This window comes from Oncorhynchus masou, chromosome 28, assembly GCF_036934945.1.
Source record: "Oncorhynchus masou masou isolate Uvic2021 chromosome 28, UVic_Omas_1.1, whole genome shotgun sequence".
Lineage (NCBI taxonomy): Eukaryota > Metazoa > Chordata > Actinopteri > Salmoniformes > Salmonidae > Oncorhynchus > Oncorhynchus masou.
The window spans coordinates 56,246,437-56,266,383 of NC_088239.1; the positions used below are offsets into that span (position 1 = coordinate 56,246,437).

Sequence of the window (19,947 nt, forward strand, 5' to 3'; positions counted from 1 at the left end):
ATTTGTGGATCTCCATAACCCATTTTGTATAATATGTTACGAATTACAATTCCTATTATATTATTATATGAATTTGCTAAATGTACTATATGTAACAAATTTGCTAAATATATGACATGTTACGGATTCTAGCTAGGTGACTAGGTGGCTAATATTAGCTAGCTGTCTAATGTTAGCTAGACCAGGGGTTAGGGTTAGGGGTAAGTTTAGGAGTTACAGTACCAGTCAAAAGTTTGGACACACCTACTCATTCAAGAGTTTTTCTATATTTTTTCAATTTTCCTACATTGTAGAATAATAGTGAAGATATCAACACTACAAAATAACACATATGGAATCATGTCATAACCAAAAAAGTTTCAAATCAAAATATATTTTATATTTGAGATTCTTCAAAGTAGCCACCCTTTGCCTTGATGACAGCTTTGCACACTCTGGGCATTCTCTCAACCTGCTTCATGAGGTAGTCACATGGAATGCATTTCAATTAACAAGTGTGCCTTGTTAAAAGTTAATTTGTTTAATTTCTTTCCTTCTAAATGAGTTGGAGCCAATCAGTTGTGTTGTGACAAGGTAGTGGTGGTATACAGAAGATAGGGCTACTTGGTAAAAGATCAGGTCCATATTGTGGCAAGGACAGCTCAAATAAGCAAAGAGAAGAGAAAGTACATCATTACTTTAAAAGACATAAAGGCCAGTCAATCCGGAATATTTCAAGAACTTTTAAAGTTTCTTCAAGTGCAGTCGCAAATACCATCAAGCTCTTTGATGAAACTGGCTCTCATGAGGATCGCCACAGGAAAGGAAGGCCCAGAGTTACCTCTCCTGCAGAGGATAAGTTCATTAGAGTAAACTGCACCTCAGATTGCAGCCCCAAAAATTATTCACAGAGTTCCAATCAAATCTCTTACTATTGGTATTCTCTGTATTAGTAGCTACCATTTTTTCATATACAGTTGAAGTCGGAAGTTTACATACACCTTAGCCAAATACATTTAAACATTTCACAATTCCTGACATTTAATCCTAGTAAAAAGTCCCTGTTTTAGGTCAGTTAGGATCACCACTTCATTTTAAGAATGTGAATTGTCAGAATAATAGTAGAGAGAATGATTTATTTCAGCTTTTATTTCTTTCATCACATTCCCAGTGGGTCAGAAGTTTACATACACTCATTTAGTATTTGTTAGCATTTTTGTTGTTGTTGAATTTTACCCCTTTTTCTCCCCAATTTTGTGCTATCCAATTGTTTAGTAGCTACTGTCTTGTCTCATCGCTACAACTCCCGTATGGGCTTGGGAGAGACGAAGGTTGAAAGTCATGCGTCCTCCGTATTTGGTAGCATTGCCTTAATTGTTTAACTTGTGTCAAACTTTTCGGGTATCCTTCCACAAGCTTCCCACAATAAGTTGGATGAATTTTGGCCCATTCCTCCTGACAGAGCTGGTGTAGTTGAGGTTTGTTGTCCTCCGTGCTCGCACATGCTTTTTCAGTTCTGCCCACACATTTTCTATAGGATTGAGCTCAGGGCTTTGTGATGGCAACTCCAATACCTTGACTTTGTTGTCCTTAAGCCATTTTGGAACAACTTTGGAAGTATGCTTGGGGTCGTTGTTCATTTGGAAGACCCATTTGCGACCAAGCTTTAACTTCCTGACTGATGTCTTGAGATGTTGCTTCAATATATCCTCATAATTTTCCTTCTTCGTGATGCCATCTTTTGTGAAGTGCACCAGTCCCTCCTGCAGCAAAGCATCCCCAAAATATGATGCTGCCACCCCCGTGCTTCATGGTTGGGATGGTGTTCTTCAGCTTGCAAGCCTCCCCTTTTTTCCTCCAAACATAATGATGGTCATTATGGCCAAACAGTTCTATTTTTGTTTCATCAGACCAGAGGACATTTCTCCAAATAGTACAATCTTTGTCCCCATGTGCAGTTTGGCTTCTTCCTTGCTGAGCGGCCTTTCAGGCTATGTCGAAATAGGACTCATTTTACTGTGGATATAGATACTTTTGTATCTGTTTCCTCCAGCATCTTCACAAGGTCCCTCTCTGTTGTTCTGGGATTGATTTGCACTTTTCACACCAAATTACGTTCATCTCTAGGAGACAGAACACGTCTCCTTCCTGAACAGTATGACGGCTGCATGGTCCCATGGTGTTTATACTTGCAAACTATTGTTTGTACAGATGAACGTGGTACCTTCAGGGGTTTAGAAATTACTCCCAAGGATGAACCAGACTTGTGGAAGTCTACACTTTTTTTCTGAGGTCTTGGCTGATTTTTCTTGATTTTCCCATGATGTCAAGCAAAGAGGCACTGAGTTTGAAGGTAGGCCTTGAAATACATCCACAGGTACACCTCCAATTGACTCAAATGATGTCAATTAGCCTATCAGAAGCTTCTAAAGCCATGACATGATTTTCTGGAATGTTCCAAGCTGTTTAAAGGCACAGTCACTTAGTGTATTGTGATACATTGAATACGTGAAATAATCTGTATGTACATTTTGGGGGGAAAAATTACTTGTGTCATTGCCAAAACTATACTTTGTTAACAAGAAATTTGTGGAGTGTTTGAAAAAACGTTTTAATGACTCCAACCTAAGTGTATGTAAACTTCCGACTTCAACTGTAGGAAGGTAATTGACCTCTCCTAAAACACATAAAAGAGTGTTTCTAAAGTGGTCAAAATAGATAATTTGGTGGGTGCTAATATTTGTCCTGTTTTTGGAGGGAAAAAAATGTTTTTTTGCATATCCCAACTCCCCCTGAGACACCCTCAGAGAGTGGGGTCACGGCCAGGGTCCGCCATTATCAATGGCGACCCTGGAGCAATTAGAGTTAAGTGCCTTACTCAACTGACAACTTTTAACCTTGTCAGCTCTGGGATTCAAACTAATAACCTTTCAGTTACTGGTCCAACGGTCTAACCCCTAGGCTACATGCCACATGTAGGAGGTCGTGGGGCAGACCGTTTTAGACTGGGGAAAAAAATCAAGCTTCTCAATTGTAAATATTTGAAGGAATGCCTCCACCGTAAGTGAAATTTGACTTTTGAAATTTAAGTTCTTCAAATGAGCCCCCTTTCATTGTATAATTCCATTACTCTAAATAATTGTCCTGGTTAATTTGGAAACTATATGCATCAGTCTGAGGAAGAGAAATCTCAGACTTCACCCATATTTTTATTGACTGTGCTGATTTTGTGAAGAGACTTCAAGACCAATTCTTCAATTAGAATGACCTAGAATGAGATCAGCAAGCAACATAAAAAAATCTTACTTGATTGATTTCGACTTTCCTCGTGTGTGTGTGTGTGTATTCGTGTGTGTGTGTGTGTGAGAGAGTATCTCTGGCAGGCCTCCTTCAAGGAGCAATCAGCAGTCCAGACTGATTGAAATATGACATCAAGCAGACCAGCCTTGGGGCTTATGGTATTAGAGGGAGAGGTGACATTTAGATTGGATCCCAAGGCTGTTCCTCTGCGACATCTCGACAAATTATATGAAAGGGCAGGCAAATAGAATCACAGCCACTGCACTGTCAGCAAGTTTCCCCAAAAATATGACTTCTGAATATTCAATGTTATATAGTTTTGCTGAAGCCACGTGTTCATGAATTATGAATTACATTTGTATGGAATAGCTCCTTTCACCAACTTCATAACTTACTTATATGTTCTACATGTTTAATTGACATGTGCATATTTTCTACCCTGCTTCTTTATAACTACACAGCATGAGTGATATAAAGGCATGTATGGTGTGTGAACATCAATGGGTTCAATCTGGGAGGGATGATAAGTCATTTCATCCAATTGCAGCTCTCTTCATCAACTTCCTTCTTTTAGCCATCAGTGGTAATTAATTGACAGCCCAGGTTGTGAGAATTCAATCCTTTCATCTCTGGGTGATGAAGTAAATAACTGAAATAGTAATGATCGATGTTCTTTGACTGATGCTGAGTCTATGTGACTGACTGACTGGCTGGTGCTTTTGATGCAGGGGTGGGACCAGAGGTGTGTGTGGTATTGTCCGCTGCTGTGAGCAGAATATCAACTCCTCCACTGGCCCCGTTGGTCTCATTCCTAAGGGAATAGACAATCTTTGTCCAATAATGAACATAAAGCAACACAAAAGAAATGTACAAACAACTTGTTCCCACCATTTAACAAAAAAAACAAGTATATAAATGGGTAGACAATATTGATTCTCAAAGGTTACAGTATCACAGTAAAGTGGAAGTAAAGGCAGACAGACACAAGGCAAGAGAAATAGCTGTTCCCCCCCACCTGTCGGTTGTCTGAAAGTCCCTCTCCCTTTGGACTTGTAACACCGGGCCCTCTGCTTTCTGTCTGTCACAGCGCTGCCAGTGTGGTGTGGGGAATGAGAAGTGGCACGGAACATGGACTTCTATGTGTGTCAATCAAAGCCCACCGTGTGTCACCCATGGAGAGAAAGGAGCGTTGGGATGGAACGGTCTGCTCCGTGGGTCACCAATCAGACGGCTGATACTCGCTTAGGCCATTCCACTGGGAGTGGGGTGAGGATGCATGTCACATGACAGACGAGTAGAGACTGACAGAGAGAAATAGATATAGCTAGCCAGACAGACAAACAGGGGAGATACAACAGGAAGATATGACAGGGACTCTTCAACCTCGGCCTGTCCTCGAGAGCACACAGTGTTTTACAGGAGCACCATCGAGAGCATACTGTCGGGCTGCATCACAGCCTGGTACAGCAACTCCACTGCCGTGAACCGCAAGGCTCCACAGGGGGAGGTATATTGGGTGCACACGGCCTGTCTTACAGGACACCTACAACACCAGGTGTCACAGGAAGGCCAAGAAGATCATCAGGGACCTCAGCCACCCAAGCCACTGCCTGTTCTCCCTACTTCCATCACTCAGACGCAGTATAGCAGTATCATGGCTAAAACTAACAGACTGGCCAATAGCATCTACCCCAGACCATCAGGCTGCTGAATAACCACCACTAGTCAGCTACCTGTCCCCCTCCTTCCCCTCCAGAAAAGTATGTGGACACCTTCTTGTCGAACATCTCATTCCAAAACCATGGGCATTAATATTGAGTTGGTCCCCCTTTGCTGCTACAAAAGCCTCCACTCTTCTGGGAAGGCTTTCCACTAGATGTTGGAACATTGCTGCGGGGACTTGCTTCCATTTAGCCACAAGAACATTAGTGAGGTCAGATACTGATGTTGGGCGTTTAGGCCTGACTCGCAGTCGGGGTTCCAATTCATCCCAAAGGTGTTCGATGGGGTGAGGTCAGGGCTCTGTGCAGGCCAGTCAAATTCTTCCATGCCAATCTCGAAAAAAAAAACATTTCTGTGCGGACCTCGCTTCGTGCACAGGGGCATTGTCATGCTGAAACAGGAAAGGACCTTCCCCAAACTGTTACCACAAAGTTGGAACCTAAGAATCGTCTACAATGTATATGCTGTAGTGTTAAGTTTTCCCTTCACTGGAACTAAGGGGCCTAACCCAAACCATGAAAACAGCCACAGACCATTATTCCTCCTCCAACAAACTTTACAGTTGGCACTATGCAGTCGAGCACGTAGCATTCTCTTGACATCTGTCAAACCCAGATTTGTCTGTCGGACTGCCAGATGGTGAAGCGTGATTCATCACTCCAGAAAATGCGTTTCCAGGGGCCTCCCGGGTGGCGCAGTGGTTAAGGGCACTGTACTGCAGCACCAGCTGTCCCATCGGAGACCCTGGGTTTGCGCCCAGGCTCTGTCGTAACCAGCCGCAACCGGGTTTCCACCACTCCAGAGTCCAATGGCAGTGAGCCACTCCAGCCGACGGTTGGCATTGCGCATGGTGATCTTAGGCTTGTTTGTGGCTGCTTGGCCATGGAAGCCCATTTCATGAAGCTCCCAACAAACAGTTATTGTGCTGACGTTGATTCCAGAGTCAGTTTGAAACTCAGTAGTGAGGACAGATGATTTTTACGTGCTATACTCTTCAGCGGTTCCGTTCTGTGAGCTTGTGGCCAACCACTTCGCGGCTGAGCCATTGTTGCTCCTAGACGTTTCCCCTTCACAATAACAGCAATTACAGTTGACCGGGGTAGCTTTAGCAGGGGAGGAATTTGACAAACTGTCTTGCTGGTGGCTTAATATTTATTTTTATCTTTTACCTTTATTTAACTAGGCAAGTCAGTTATGAACAAAATCTTATTGATAATGACAGCCTCCCCCGGCCAAGCCTAACCCGGACGACGCTGGGCAAATTGTGCGCCGCCCTATGGGACTCCCAATCACGGCTGGTTGTGACACAGCATGGAATCGAACAAGGATCTGTAATGACGCCTCTAGCACTGACATGCAGTACCTTAGACCGCTGCACCACTTGAGAGCCCAATGATGGTGCCACGTTCAAAGTCACTGAGCCCATCTACTACCAATGTTTGTCTATGGAGATTGCAAGGCTGTGCGTTCGATTTTGGCCACTCTACCATAAAGGCCTGATTGGTGGAGTGCTGCAGAGATGGTTGTCCTTCTGGAAGGTTCTCCAATCTCCATAGAGAAACTCTGCAGCTCTGTCAGTGACCATCGGGTCCTTGGTCATCTCCCTGACCAAGGCCCTCCCCCGATTGCTCAGTTTGGCCGGGTGGCCAGCTCTAGGAAGAGTCACCCAGCTATTTAAGAATGATGTAGGCCACTGTGTTCTTGGGGACCTTCAATGCCCCAGATCTGTGCCTAGACACAATCCTGTCTCAGAGCTCTAAGGACAATTCCTTCGACCTCATGGCTTGGTTTTTGCTCTGACATGCACTGTCAACTGTGGGACCTTATATAGACAGGTATGTGCCTTTCCTAATCATGTCCATTCAATTTAATTTACCACAGGTGGATTCCAATCAAGTTGAAGAAACATCTCAAGAATGATCAATGGAAACAGGATGCACCTGAGCTCGACTTCGAGTCTCATAGCAAAGGGTCTGAATACTTATGTAAATAAGGTTTTTGTTTTTAATTTTAGTTTCTATTATGTGGTATTGTGTGGAGATTCATGTAGAAAAACATTCAATCAACTTTAGAATAAGGCTGTAAAGTAACAAAATGTGGAAAAAGTCAAGGGGTCTGAGTACTTTCCAAATGCACTGTTTATGTAAAGATTTAACTATATTTACATATAAAGTCATCACCTTAAGAATGTCATAGCATATTTCTTGTTTGAATTTGTAGTGCATCTTAGTGCTGAATGTGTCTTTTCTTTGAGGGGGATCTAGATTTGACCCCAACTGCAGATTGCCCCGTCTGGATAGTTCAGTAAAATGCCCTCCTCAACCCCAAGGTCCAGTCACAGTCACCTAGATCGCAGAGGTCCGGATGATTATTTTAATTTACCTGCGTAGCAACAAACCCCCAACTCGCGTCCCATGCGACCCCAAACTGTTGAAACTGTTCCCAACCCACTTGTTGGCGGAGAGAAAATATTGCCATTTTAAAGCTCAATCGCTGCAATTCTAACCATTTTGCCATGGAGCGGAGAGAACATTTTGATGTTTTAAAGCAAATTTCCTACAATTCTATACATTTTTCCATGTCTTGTGTGTGTTATGATACCTGAGTGACTCAACAAAATCAAATGGGGGCCCCCTCGGGGTCGAGGGCTCTGGGCATGAAATCTGGCCTTGAAAAATACAAACAATATTTAGAAAGCTGGTACGTCTAATTTACCCATTTAGCTAATATGGCCAGTAGTTGATCAACTGGCCATTTCTAAAAAATAGCTCTCTAAGGTCTGTCAGTGAATGACATATCATGCGGAAAACTGGCGACGCACTACCAAATTTAGAAATTGAACCTTGTGCATTTTACTATTACGTCTCTCAAAAGCGGCAAGTTAAAAGTCTGTACTGACCTTGTTCTGGGGCCAGATCCGGACCGCGGTCCGCCAGTTGAGTATGGCTGCCGTATACTCTATCTGGCCCTGCCAGCATTCCTCGCTTTCACATTCACAGCTATATTTATAAGGGTCAGCGCTTTATATACTGTAAACTGTGTGTAGCATGTGTCCTTGATGTCACAGCCCCATACACACACGCACATATAAACACACACACACACTCACCATATACTCTCTATTACACCAGGCTGCACACCTGTCCTTCTCTGTAATACGAAGTAATCACATTGCGACTTCCCTGTACTGTAGCTTTGGCACCAGCCGCAAACTATTAATACCAGCCTGTGCTAATATTACGCTAGCAATAGCAGTGTGCTAGTACCCTGATCCCTCAAACAATGCTGTGTGTAGCAAGACACTGAGCCATGGATCTCTATCGTTCAGCCTCTCTGGCCCTATGGGGCTTATAGCTCCATCTCACTGCATCTCTACTGACCCCCGAGTGTTTTCACTGCTTCCCTGTTAGGACCTTCTCCCCCGATTGCTTAGTTTGGATGGGCGATCAGCCTGCTCAAGGAGTCTTGTTGGTTCCAAACTTCCATTTAAGAATGATGGGAGGTCACTGTGTTCTTGGGGACTTTTAATGCTGCAAAAATGTTTTGGTACCCTTGCCCAGATCTGTGCCTCGACACAATCCTGTCTCAAAGCTCTACAGACAAATCCTTTGACCTCATGGCTTGGTTTTTGCTCTGAGATGCACTCTCAACTGTAGGTCCTTATATAGACATGTGTGTGTCTTTCCAAATCATGTCTTGTCAATTGAATTTACCACAGGTGGACTCCAGTCAAGTTGTAGAAACATCAAGGATGCTCAACAGAAGCAGAATGCACCTGAGCTCAATTTCGAGACTCATAGCCAAGGGTGTGAACACTTATGTAAATAAGGTATCTGTTTTTTATTTTATTTGTATAAATTTGTAACAATTTCTAAAAAAAACAACTGTTTTTACGCTTTGTCATTATGGAGTATTGTGTGTAGAAGTATTAAATTGATGAAATAAATTATTTAAGAATAAGGCTGTTATGTTACAAAATGTGGAAAAAGTCAAGGGGTCTGAATACTTTCCAAATGCACTGTATATACAGTACCAGTCAAAAGATGACACACCTACTCCTTCAAGGGTTTTTATTTTGAATATTTTCTACATTGTAGAATAAAAGTTGACATGAAAATGATGAAATAACACATGTAATCATGTAGTAACCAAAAACATGTTAAACAAATCAAAATATATTTTATATTTGATATTCTTCAAAGTAGCCACCCTTTGCATTGATGACAGCTTTGCACACTCTTGGCATTCTCTCAACCAGTTCATGACGTGGTCACCTGGAATGCATTTAAATGAACAGGTATGCCTTGTTAAAAGTTCATTTGTGAAATTTCTTTCCTTTTTAATGCGATTGAGCAAATCATTTGTGGTGTGAGGTAGGGGTGGTATACAGAAGATAGGCTTATTTGATAAAAGACCAAGTCCATATCATGGCAAGAACAGCTCAAATAAGCAAAGAGAAACGACAGTCCATCATTACTTTAAGACATGAAGGTCAGTCAATCCGGAAAATGTAAAGAACTTTGAAAGTTTCAAGTGCAGTCGCAAAAACAATCAAGCATCTCAACATCGTGAATCAGGCCTTCATGTTCGAATTGCTGCAAAGAAACCACTACTAAAAGGACACCAGTAAGAAAAGACTCGCTTGGGCCAAGAAACCAGAGCAATGGACATTAGACCGGTGGAATTCTGTCCTTTGTGAAATCTGTCTTTGTGAGATGCAGAGTAGGTGAACGGATGTGTGGTTCCCACCGTGAAGCATGGCGGAGGTGGTGTGATGGTGCTTTGCTGGTGACACGGTCTGTGATTTATTTAGAATTCAAGGTACACTTAATTAGCATGGCTACCACAGCATTCTGCAGCGATATGCCAACCCATCTGGTTTGCACTTAGTGGGACTATCTTATGTTTTTTAACAGGACAATGACCCAAAAAACACATCTCCAGGCTGTTTAAGGGCTATTTGACCAAGAAGGAGAGTGATGGAGTGCTGCATCCTCTACAAATCACCCAACATCAATCAAATTAAGATGGTTTGGGATGTGTCGGAAAAGCAGTGGTGGGCCGTCAGGGCCAGCAAGGCCTTCTCTGCTGGCCTAAACATCATCAGAAAAAATATTTTTTTAAATATATTTTCCCACAAATATGTATTAAATTATTCCCCAGAGTAAGAGTTACACTCTTCATTTCATAGCGTTCCTCTTGGTTGCACTGCTTCCAGCCCCAGGTTGAGATGGAGATATTTTATCCAATCATATTCAGCCATCATGTGTTGCCAGGGGTCTAAAATCTGCCCTCAGGCCTTCAAAATCAACAGTGCGGGCACTTGTAGCTTAAAGTGAATGGAAATTAAAATTTAGTGTCAACCAATCAGCTTGAGAGTTGGCTATTGTACGCCTGCTGGCTGGCTCCAGTGTTACACAGGAGCCAGCTAGTAGGCGTAGTGCCTGCACGTCTTTTGATTGGATTACCAATATTGAGAGGCAGGTCCTATATGGGCAGGTCTCAGAACTAGGAAACTGAAATTGATCAACAAATTAATTTGCATACTACTAAACTGTTTTTTCAACCCACAATGGCAGAAGGAGAAGATATCGATTTGGTCGAGGATATAATTAGAACGCCATTCTCAAGACAAACTTTTCAAAAAAGTTAGACATTGTCAGGAGAGGTAGACGCCGACGCTACAAAGCCGACGCTACAAAGACAGGCTCCGAGAAGCACTGCTGGGAATGCCTATTATTGCAAGTGATCGATTTGGTGTTTGGAGCCACACTGGCTTTGCAAACCTGAGTTGTCTAACCAAGGCAGCAACGAGACACTAAAGTACGCCTGGGCACTTACAAACAATGGTGCTTTTGAAAACTTTTGGGGACACCCGAGTGGATCTACAGCTCAACGAACAAGCGTGCAGGGCAACGAAGCTACACAATGGAAAGGTATTGTACTCTTCCCCTGCAATTCTCTGAATAAAAATGTCAATTTCAAGGTGACGCATCGCCTGGTTATACTGTGTTTCTGTCTAAATGTATAGTGTCTAGAGCCATGGCATCATAATGATGGTAATAAGAGGTGGATTAATTCGGGTGGGACTGTGCAGGACTTCACTGAAGGCCCAGGCCCCAGAACCACGGCACGCTACTGCGGAAAAGCATATGTGGGAAAGAGTTCCCACAAGTCCGTTGGAAAATCATTCCTCATGAAGCTGGTTGAGAGAAAGCCAAGAGTGTACAAAGCTGTCATCAAGGCAAAGTGTGACTACTTTGAACAATCTAAAATATATTTAATTTTTTTGAAACACTTTTTAGGCTACTACATGATTCCATTTGTGTTATTTCAGTTTTGATGTCCTCACTATTATTTGTACAATGTAGAAAATAGTAATAATAATAGAAAAACCCTTCAATAAGTAGGTGTGTCCAAACTTTTGACTGGAAATATAGGTAACGGCCAAAATAAAGGAAACACCAACAAAGTTTCTTAATAGGGCGTTGGGCTACCCATGTAGCCAATGTTCTTCAATGCGCTTTGGCATAGATTCTACAAGTTTCTGGAACTCTATTGGAAGGGTGTTTTGTTGATGGTGGTGGAAAATGCTGTCTCAGGCACCTCTCCAGAAGTGTTCACTCCTTTGAGACCCCACTTTCAAAGTCACTGAGATCTCATTTAGCTACAGTAGCCAAAATAATGGCCAGCATTTGCATGTATTTTTTTTATTTTTTTTATAACGTTTATTTAACCAGGCAAGTCAGTTAAGAAGAAATTCTTATTTTCAATGACGGCCTGGGAACAGTGGGTTAACTGCCTGTTCAGGGGCAGAACGACAGATTTGTACCTTGTCAACTCAGGGGTTTGAACTCGCAGCCTTCCGGTTACTAGACCAATGCTCTAACCACTAGGCTACCCTGCCGCCCCAAAATGGACCTAAGGATGATGGGATGCTAATTGCTTAATTTACTCAGGAATCATACCAAAGTGGAAGCATCTGCTTTCAATGTACTTTTTCAGTGCATTCAAAAAGTATTCAGACCACTTCCCTTTTCCACATTGTTATGTTACAGCCTTATTCTAAAATTGATTAAACATTTGCCTCAATCTACCCCATTATGACAAAGCAAAAACCGGTTTGTAGAAATAAAAAACAGAAATAACTTAGTTTCATAAGTGTTCAGACCCTTTGCTCTGAGACTCGAAATTGAGCTCAAGTGCATCCTGTTTCCATTGATCATCCTTGAGATGTTTCTACAATTTGATTGGATTCCACCTGTGGTAACTTCAATTGATGGGACATGATTTGGAAAGGCACACATTAGTCTATATAAGGTCCCACAGTTGATGGTTTATGCTCTGACATACACTAAGGTTGAAGGAATTGTCCTTAGAGCTCTGAGACAGGATTGTGTCGAGGCACAGATCTGAGGAAAGATACCAAAAAATGTCTGCAGCATTGAAGGTCTCACAAATACAGTGGCCTCCATCATTCTTAAATGGAAAAAGTTTGGAACCACCAAGACTCTTCCTAAAGCTGGACGCCCGACCAAACTGAGCAATCAGGGGAGAAGGACCTTGGTCAGGGAGGTGACCAAGAACCTGATGGTCACGAACAGAGCTCCAGAGTTCCTCTGTGGAGATTACTCTGCAGCACTCCACCAATCAGGTCTTTATGGTAGAGTGGCCAGATAGAAGCTACTCCTCTGTAAAAGGCACAACAGCCTGCTTGGAATTTTCCAAAAAGTCATTACTAATGATGTGGTGAAACTGGGAGGGTATTAGTCCGGTGTAATTTCCATATCCAAAAGAGTTAAGAAAAATAATAACATCCATAGCACTTTAATCGTGGTAAACAACCACAGAGAGCAATAAGTCATGATTTGACCTCTCGTCATCCTGAAATCTTCCAGTCACCAAAAAGGTTAGAAAAACCCCTATGTACAGAAGTAGGATCTTCATTTGAGCCAGTTTGACATCGCAGGAAAATAAAAAATTTTTTTGTCTCATCGCTACAACTCCCGTACGAAGGTCGAAATACCCATTTTTGAGGCATTCTCACATATGTGTCATACAACTGTTAGCCCCAACCTGTTTACTGTCATTTTTGGGGTACTTCCCCTGTTGTCCAGGCCAGCACTGTTTCTTAACACAGCGCGCAGCCAGCCGCACCAATGTGTCAGAGGAAACACCGTGCTCCCGGCGACCTTGGTTAGAGTGCACTTCGCCCGGCCTGCCACAGGAGTCGCTGGTGCGCGATGAGACAAGGATATCCCTACCGGCCAAACGCTCACGACGCTAGGCCAATTGTGCGTCTGGGCGCGAACCCAGAGCCTGATGGCACAGCTAGCGCTGCAGTGCTCTGGACCACTGCACCACCCGGGAGACAAGGATATCCCTACCGACAAGGATATCCCTACCGGCCAAACGCTCACGACGCTAGGCCAATTGTGTGTCTGGGCGCGAACCCAGAGCCTGATGGCACAGCTAGCGCTGCAGTGCTCTAGACCACTGCACCACCCGGGAGACAAGGATATCCCTACCGGCCAAACGCTCACGACGCTAGGCCAATTGTGCGTCTGGGCGCGAACCCAGAGCCTGATGGCACAGCTAGCGCTGCAGTGCTCTAGACCACTGCACCACCCGGGAGGCCCCAATTAATGGTTATTTTTGTAGGGATAGATAGAAATAAAAGTGGAAGTGGAAATGACATACTTCAAAAGCCTTTTTTTACTCTGGTGTCATGGAAAGGTCAATAATGTGCTACCTTTTCTGGAATTGGCAAGGATCCAACGTATTCCAGCATCATCCCTTGCAATACGATGAAGGTACAGTAAAACACGATGGCTACAAAGATCAAATTAGAGTTTTATTAAGCTCTTTTACTGTGAGTAAACAAACATGTTTAAAACAGACACTGTGGACAAAACTTTCATATCAAACATTTTTGTAGGCAAAAAAATAAAACAGAAAACCCTCTCCAAAAAATGACAAAAAGGGTATATTCTTTATTGTTGTCCAGGCCATCTTGGTCTGTGAAAGCACAGAAACATCGGTGTTAGACATGGCATGGCTGCACTGGCATCCATTATCAACTGTAGCAGGTTTGTTCTCAACTTGAAAACACACCATTTTGTTTCCTCCTGGATTAGGGGACCCCACTGGATCATCTGAAAGAAACAACTTTTTAGGGTATTCATGTTTAAACACAATTTCCTACTTGATAGGTTAATGTCCAAACAATGAACGTGGGGGACACCATTAACTAACACCAACCGAAAAGGGGGAGTTAAATCATTGGCTGAGGAAATTCACTCATCACTAAGCTAATACTTTATGATCACATGGGATTCAATCAGAGGCTGAATTCACAGTAAGCCGTCTACAACCAGGGCATATATAAACACACACACACACAGTACTCTATTATCAGAGGGGAGAAAAAAGAGAAGATGTTTTCATAGTAGCGTGAGTTTCCACTCTGTGCATAAATAACTAGTCTCCGCTAACAGAGCTAAGGCTGAGAGCCTCTTAAACAAGATTACTGCAGCCTTCAGTGGACACTAATGTTGATTCATTTCATTTACGATGTCCGCCACACTCCTCTCTCGACTGAGGTAAAATCGATACATCCATAGAGAAACACAAACAGTACAGATTGAGATACGGAAAATTATTTCTCTGTCCTCAGTCAGTGGATTATGTATCTGTCAGATAACTGGCTGGCTGCTGTGATGTTCGTGTCGGACAGCATTGGCTGATTTCACTGGCGCACACTCGCACAGACGCCGATCAAATATGAAATGTTCACATGTAATTACTGTAAAAGCCCTAGAGGGCACAGAGACTGATGCCTGCACTTACCGTCCAATCAGACTTGGCCATACAGACAAGTATCTATCACACACACTAAACAATATAGACACACAGATGCATACACACACAGAGCAGTACTTCAAAACCTCTGACCACGTGAAGGGAACTTTGACCAGGAACATTGGCTACATGCACTTGACATGATGTTGTTGGAATAGATAGCACTGGGCAGCTGGAAGATTGGAGGTCAACCAGGTCAAATAGCCTCCATGGTCAGAATTACTCTACTGTATGGTAAACACACTCATCATCTAACTACACCTCCAATGCCACTGTATATTAGGCAATAGGAAAACAATGACAGAAGTTTATAGTGCAAATTTGCAAACCTCTCAATAATCTTACATATGAAGCCTCTGATGTGCTCCTGTTTGCTTGCATCTCATTGCACAATAAATAAGCTGCCAGCCACAGCGAGACTATGGTGATTACACTCTCCAAATCAGCCTCTAAAATGTTTGTGTGGTGGGTCGTTTTTACCTGTCACTCCACCACTCTACCCTCACCTGGCACCCGTGCCTCTGTCACACCCCTCAAAAATTGTTTTTTTTTGTGTGAAGACAATCAATTCCAATTCTCCAGGGATGAACGAGTTGTAAAGCAAGTAAGTCCTTTCAGGGCTTATAGCTCTAAATACTACATAGAATGTCTTTGGGTAAATTAACATAGGTTGACCCCCCACACATCACTTCAGCAGGTTGACTGCATTACAGTCTCAGACGTCTTGTAGACGAGCCAGTGAGTTGTAAAGGCCGGACCGACAAAGCAGCGAGAACAATGCCAATCATCCCTCCGTAAAAAGAGGTAGAGAGAAACAGAATGGTTCTTTTTATCTGGATTCCTCAAACAGCTGCCATCCCCACGAGTGTCTGTGTGACTGGCCTGCTCCCTCTGCCAGGGCGATGCACTGACGGCGAGAAAAGAGAGAGAAGACAGTGCTGCACTCGGAGTTGTCATTGTTGAACACAACGTGACACGGGAGTATGAATCAGTGCTGCACAGCTACAACACCAAGTAGACGGTCCGTGACGTGTTCAAATGAGTCAATTGCGGGAAGGAGAGAGGGTACTGAGCTGAAAACCTCTTCGGCTTAACCTCTTTAGCTACAAATCACATCAGTGCAGAGTTTTAGCTCCATGACAGGCTGTGTCGCAAAATCTATAATGCATTGCCAAGTGAGGTATCAAAACGTATCAGCTATTCCACATATGTATACCTATGATTTACATTTCACACACGCACTGTGCCTCCCTGGACTGGGAAAACATACATCAGTATGAAGGACAAGCGGTAGAAAAACATCCAGAAGCCCAATACAAATGGAACTCCCTCGCTCTAGTCTTGCCCACCTCTCATACCACTGTTATCCATCTCTAATATTAGCTGCCCTGAACACAGTGTGTGTGACCAATCATATCATAGCGGGCCTGGGGGGAGAATTCCACTGTTACAGTGGGAAGCTAGGACTCTTGGTCACATGTTGTGAACCCAACATTCCCCAACCACTTCAGTGTCTGATTGGCAGGGCCAGCGGGCCTGCAACATTTCCATCCATCGCCAGGCACACCAGAGGGGACAGGGCGACAGTGACATTCTCCATGGCGGTGACCATTGATGGCAATCTGATGACAGCCACATGCCAAAGAAAAGATGCCACTACACAATACCAGCACCCCTCTATTCAATATACCCGCATTCCTGCAATGTCTTAGGCTTACATCCAAATGTCTATTAATTAATAAGGGCCAGTGAATTCCTTGATGAAGGAGAGGGCTACAAAACCATACGAAGGCTGCTCCATGTCAAAGATGGTATGCTAATTAGCAGCTAGCAAAGCCCCCATCACTGTCTAAACATAGCCCAGAGCTTCCTTACCTTTCTCCATGCTGCGTTAAAATGATTACATTTATTACATTAACCGGCCTGCTAATGCCATAGACAAAACCCCTCAGCACCTCTTTTCTCTGGACTAATGACTCAAATACTCTTAATCAAAGGTTGACTCATTAAATACATCAACATTTAGTCCAGAGGTCTAATTGTTGGGCCTTTTAAACAGTAGGCTAATCGTAAATGAAATCTCTGTTTAATAAGCACACAGCCAGACACAAAGGCAAGAGGAAAATAGCCAGAGGCTGTCATCATTAAAACAACACAGGCGATCAATTAGAGCTCATCATCAGTAGGATGCCAAAAAAAAGAAAGGGACTACATTCGATACAGATTTTAGAATTGCCAAGTTTATTTCCCATTTTCCATGTATAAAATATACACATTTATAGGAATAGGGGGTTCCAGCAGTATGGATTTTAAAAAGCAGCATACATTTTTTCCTAATATTTCAGTTCATTGTATGCAATCAAGAGAGGATACTTTTATCAACGACCTGTCCAAGTCTTGCCTAGTCAGTTACTGATTACAGTATTTAAAAAAAATACTTTCTTTACTAAGAAAATACATGAGTTTTGAGAAACAGAGGACATGTTTCTTATCATAATTGCTAAAGCTTGGAAAATATGATATCTTAAAACTTCAAATGAAAGCTTAGAACTTTTCCTTGATTCAAAATGCAAACAACAAGGCTTCATTACTATTTTATAGAGCAAAGCAAAGTCCAGATGGATGAACATAAATCTACACTAGAGTTACAGTCCACAGTGGATAACAGATATATACAAACAGTATTCTATGTCATATGAATACAGGTGTTATTCCAAGAAAGTTCATGATACATTTATTATTGAATTATGACCAAAACTTTTTATTTTATTTTGTTACATTCGGTGCCCGTAGAGATGTTTCCTCGTGGATGATAAACTTAATAAATAATTACTGTACTTATTTTAAAAAATTGATACACAAAATGCCAATTAATTAATCCACCTACACATTCCACATTTTAGTTGGCCACTGATGTACTTCACGTAAGCTTATTGCGATGGTCTGTAAGGTCAGTTCCATACTATACAACTAATTTTTGGACTGTCATCTCAACCACCCCACCCACCCTCTCCATCCACCCTTCCCCCTTTAAGAGACGTCTACGCAGAGAGCTTGATTGCAGAGAGCAGTGTTGACTGGCCACACACAGCATGGGTGTACTTGCCAATGGGGGGGGGGGTCTACAAAAACTAGCTTCTCCAACCCGAACTGGCTCCAAACATTTGAGAGGATCTGGAGGATAAAAATGAAGACAAACCAACATATATATATATATAAAAAGGTGTTGCTGAAAATGGGAGTCTGGTTGGGAAGCTAGCTACCTTTGTGATGGTTTTGACTTTCCCCTTAGCCCCTGCCTGGCCCCGACTGATCAATATGAGGAGTACTAGTGCTTTCTGACAGTACTGTGAGGGATGTAAGTAAGTATTGTATACCAAGGTTATTATAGTTTCGAGATTTTCTATTTAAGTGATAACGCCCTCAAAGCCGGTGTTTGGAGTATATTTTAGCATGGGTGTTGTTAGGCTCCAAACACCGGCTTAGAGGGCATTATCACTTTTATACAACGGTTACCAACATATTCAAATAATGATTGACATATTTTCATTAAAAACGTTAGTTCCGACACAAATTGTTCAGAGGAGCTAGCCAACAACAGCTAACACAATCACTTCAAATATTGAAGCTGTAAAGACTGCAAAAATAAATGATGCCAGCTGATTCATGATTTCGAGTGACTGAGAAACGCTGCCTGCCTGTCTTGTCCCGACCCCTAGACGTTCATTACTATGGGAAAGCTGGAGATCGAATTTGAATATGGAAAACAATGTTGCAAATGTCAGAGACACAAGGTTTATACAAATCTCCGCTGTTGAAACCAAAATGTTAGTCTAAAAGAAATGTGAGATCATGTCTAGCTGCTTTTTATAGTGGAGATCAAGTTTATAAATTGTCTGGCTGGGCTGATGTGACAGTGGATTGCGCAGTCAGATGGAAAAGAATAAATAGGCATTTTAACATCATAGATTTAGCCGGTGGTAACTTGTAGAATAGACACCGACTGGAATGCACATTTAACCAACCAGCATTAGACCCACCCGATATATTTTTTTGTTCTTATTCGTTTTTAGATGTGTATTTGAAATTCAGTTAGTTTCAGGTAGATATCAGACTTGATTTACTAGTTTTTATTTAATTAGAGTTTAATACAATTATTTCTATTTTGTTTTTACATTATTTTAGTTTTAGGGACAGAAACTAGCATGTGTGCGGCAGGCTAGGAACCATTTATGTGTTGTAGGCCAATAGGGAGCTTTTTTGGGATGTCACGGTTTGCCACTGGTTTGGTTAGGTTTAAATCAATCTTAATGTGACTTGGTTTTAAAAGGATAATCGTCGGTGTCTGACTCAGATTCGTCCTCCGAAATACAACCTGGCCAAGCCGCACTGCTTCTTGACACAATGACCGCTTAACCCGGAAGCCAGCCGCACCAATGTGTCAGAAGAAACACTGTACACCTGGCGACCGTGTCAGTGTGCTTTGCGCCCGGCCCCTCACAAGAGTTGCAAATGCGCGACCGGACAAGAACATCCCTACCGGCCAAACCTTCCCCTAACGACGCTGGGCCAATTGTGCGCCACCCATAAACAAAGCAGTCAGTCCTTTCTTGCTCCATTCGTAAACACACAGGGTTATTTTTCATGCCTCTTTCAGAATCTTAACTTTCTGGGTTGCTGTATCCATTTGCAAAGCAATCAACCAGATTACTCTAGCAGCGCCTTGAGTTTTACATTTGGGATCAAGTGTTCGGTGGAATTTTCTGAAAGGTGGCTCATTGCACAGCCTCATGGATTTGCCAGACTGGATTAATAAATTAACCAGTGCTTGTTCTCTTTTTATTTTTAGCTTATTTTGTGCACAAATTTGTTTACATCCCTTATAGTGAGCAATTCTCTTTTTCTGAGATAACCCTGACAGGTGTGGCATATCAAGAAGCTGATTAAACAGCATGATCCTTACACAAGTGTACCTTGTGCTGGGGACAATAAAAGGCCACTAAAATGCGCAGTTGTCACCATAGATGTACATAGCCCATCTATAATTTAGCCCAAACAACTACATCTTTCCCTACTGTATTTATT

At 42.5% G+C, this 19,947-nt stretch overlaps 1 protein-coding gene across 1 annotated transcript in view; it reads right to left on the reverse strand.

Annotated features, from left to right (window-relative positions):
- Positions 1–13,842: 13,842 nt before the first annotated feature.
- Positions 13,843–19,947, reverse strand: part of LOC135517953 (nuclear pore complex protein Nup214-like) — an 80,936-nt gene continuing 74,831 nt past the window's right edge. The window contains 1 exon segment of the mRNA XM_064942693.1: positions 13,843–18,036. Within this exon segment, the coding sequence (XP_064798765.1) occupies positions 17,994–18,036 (43 nt within the window). The 3' untranslated portion in view covers positions 13,843–17,993.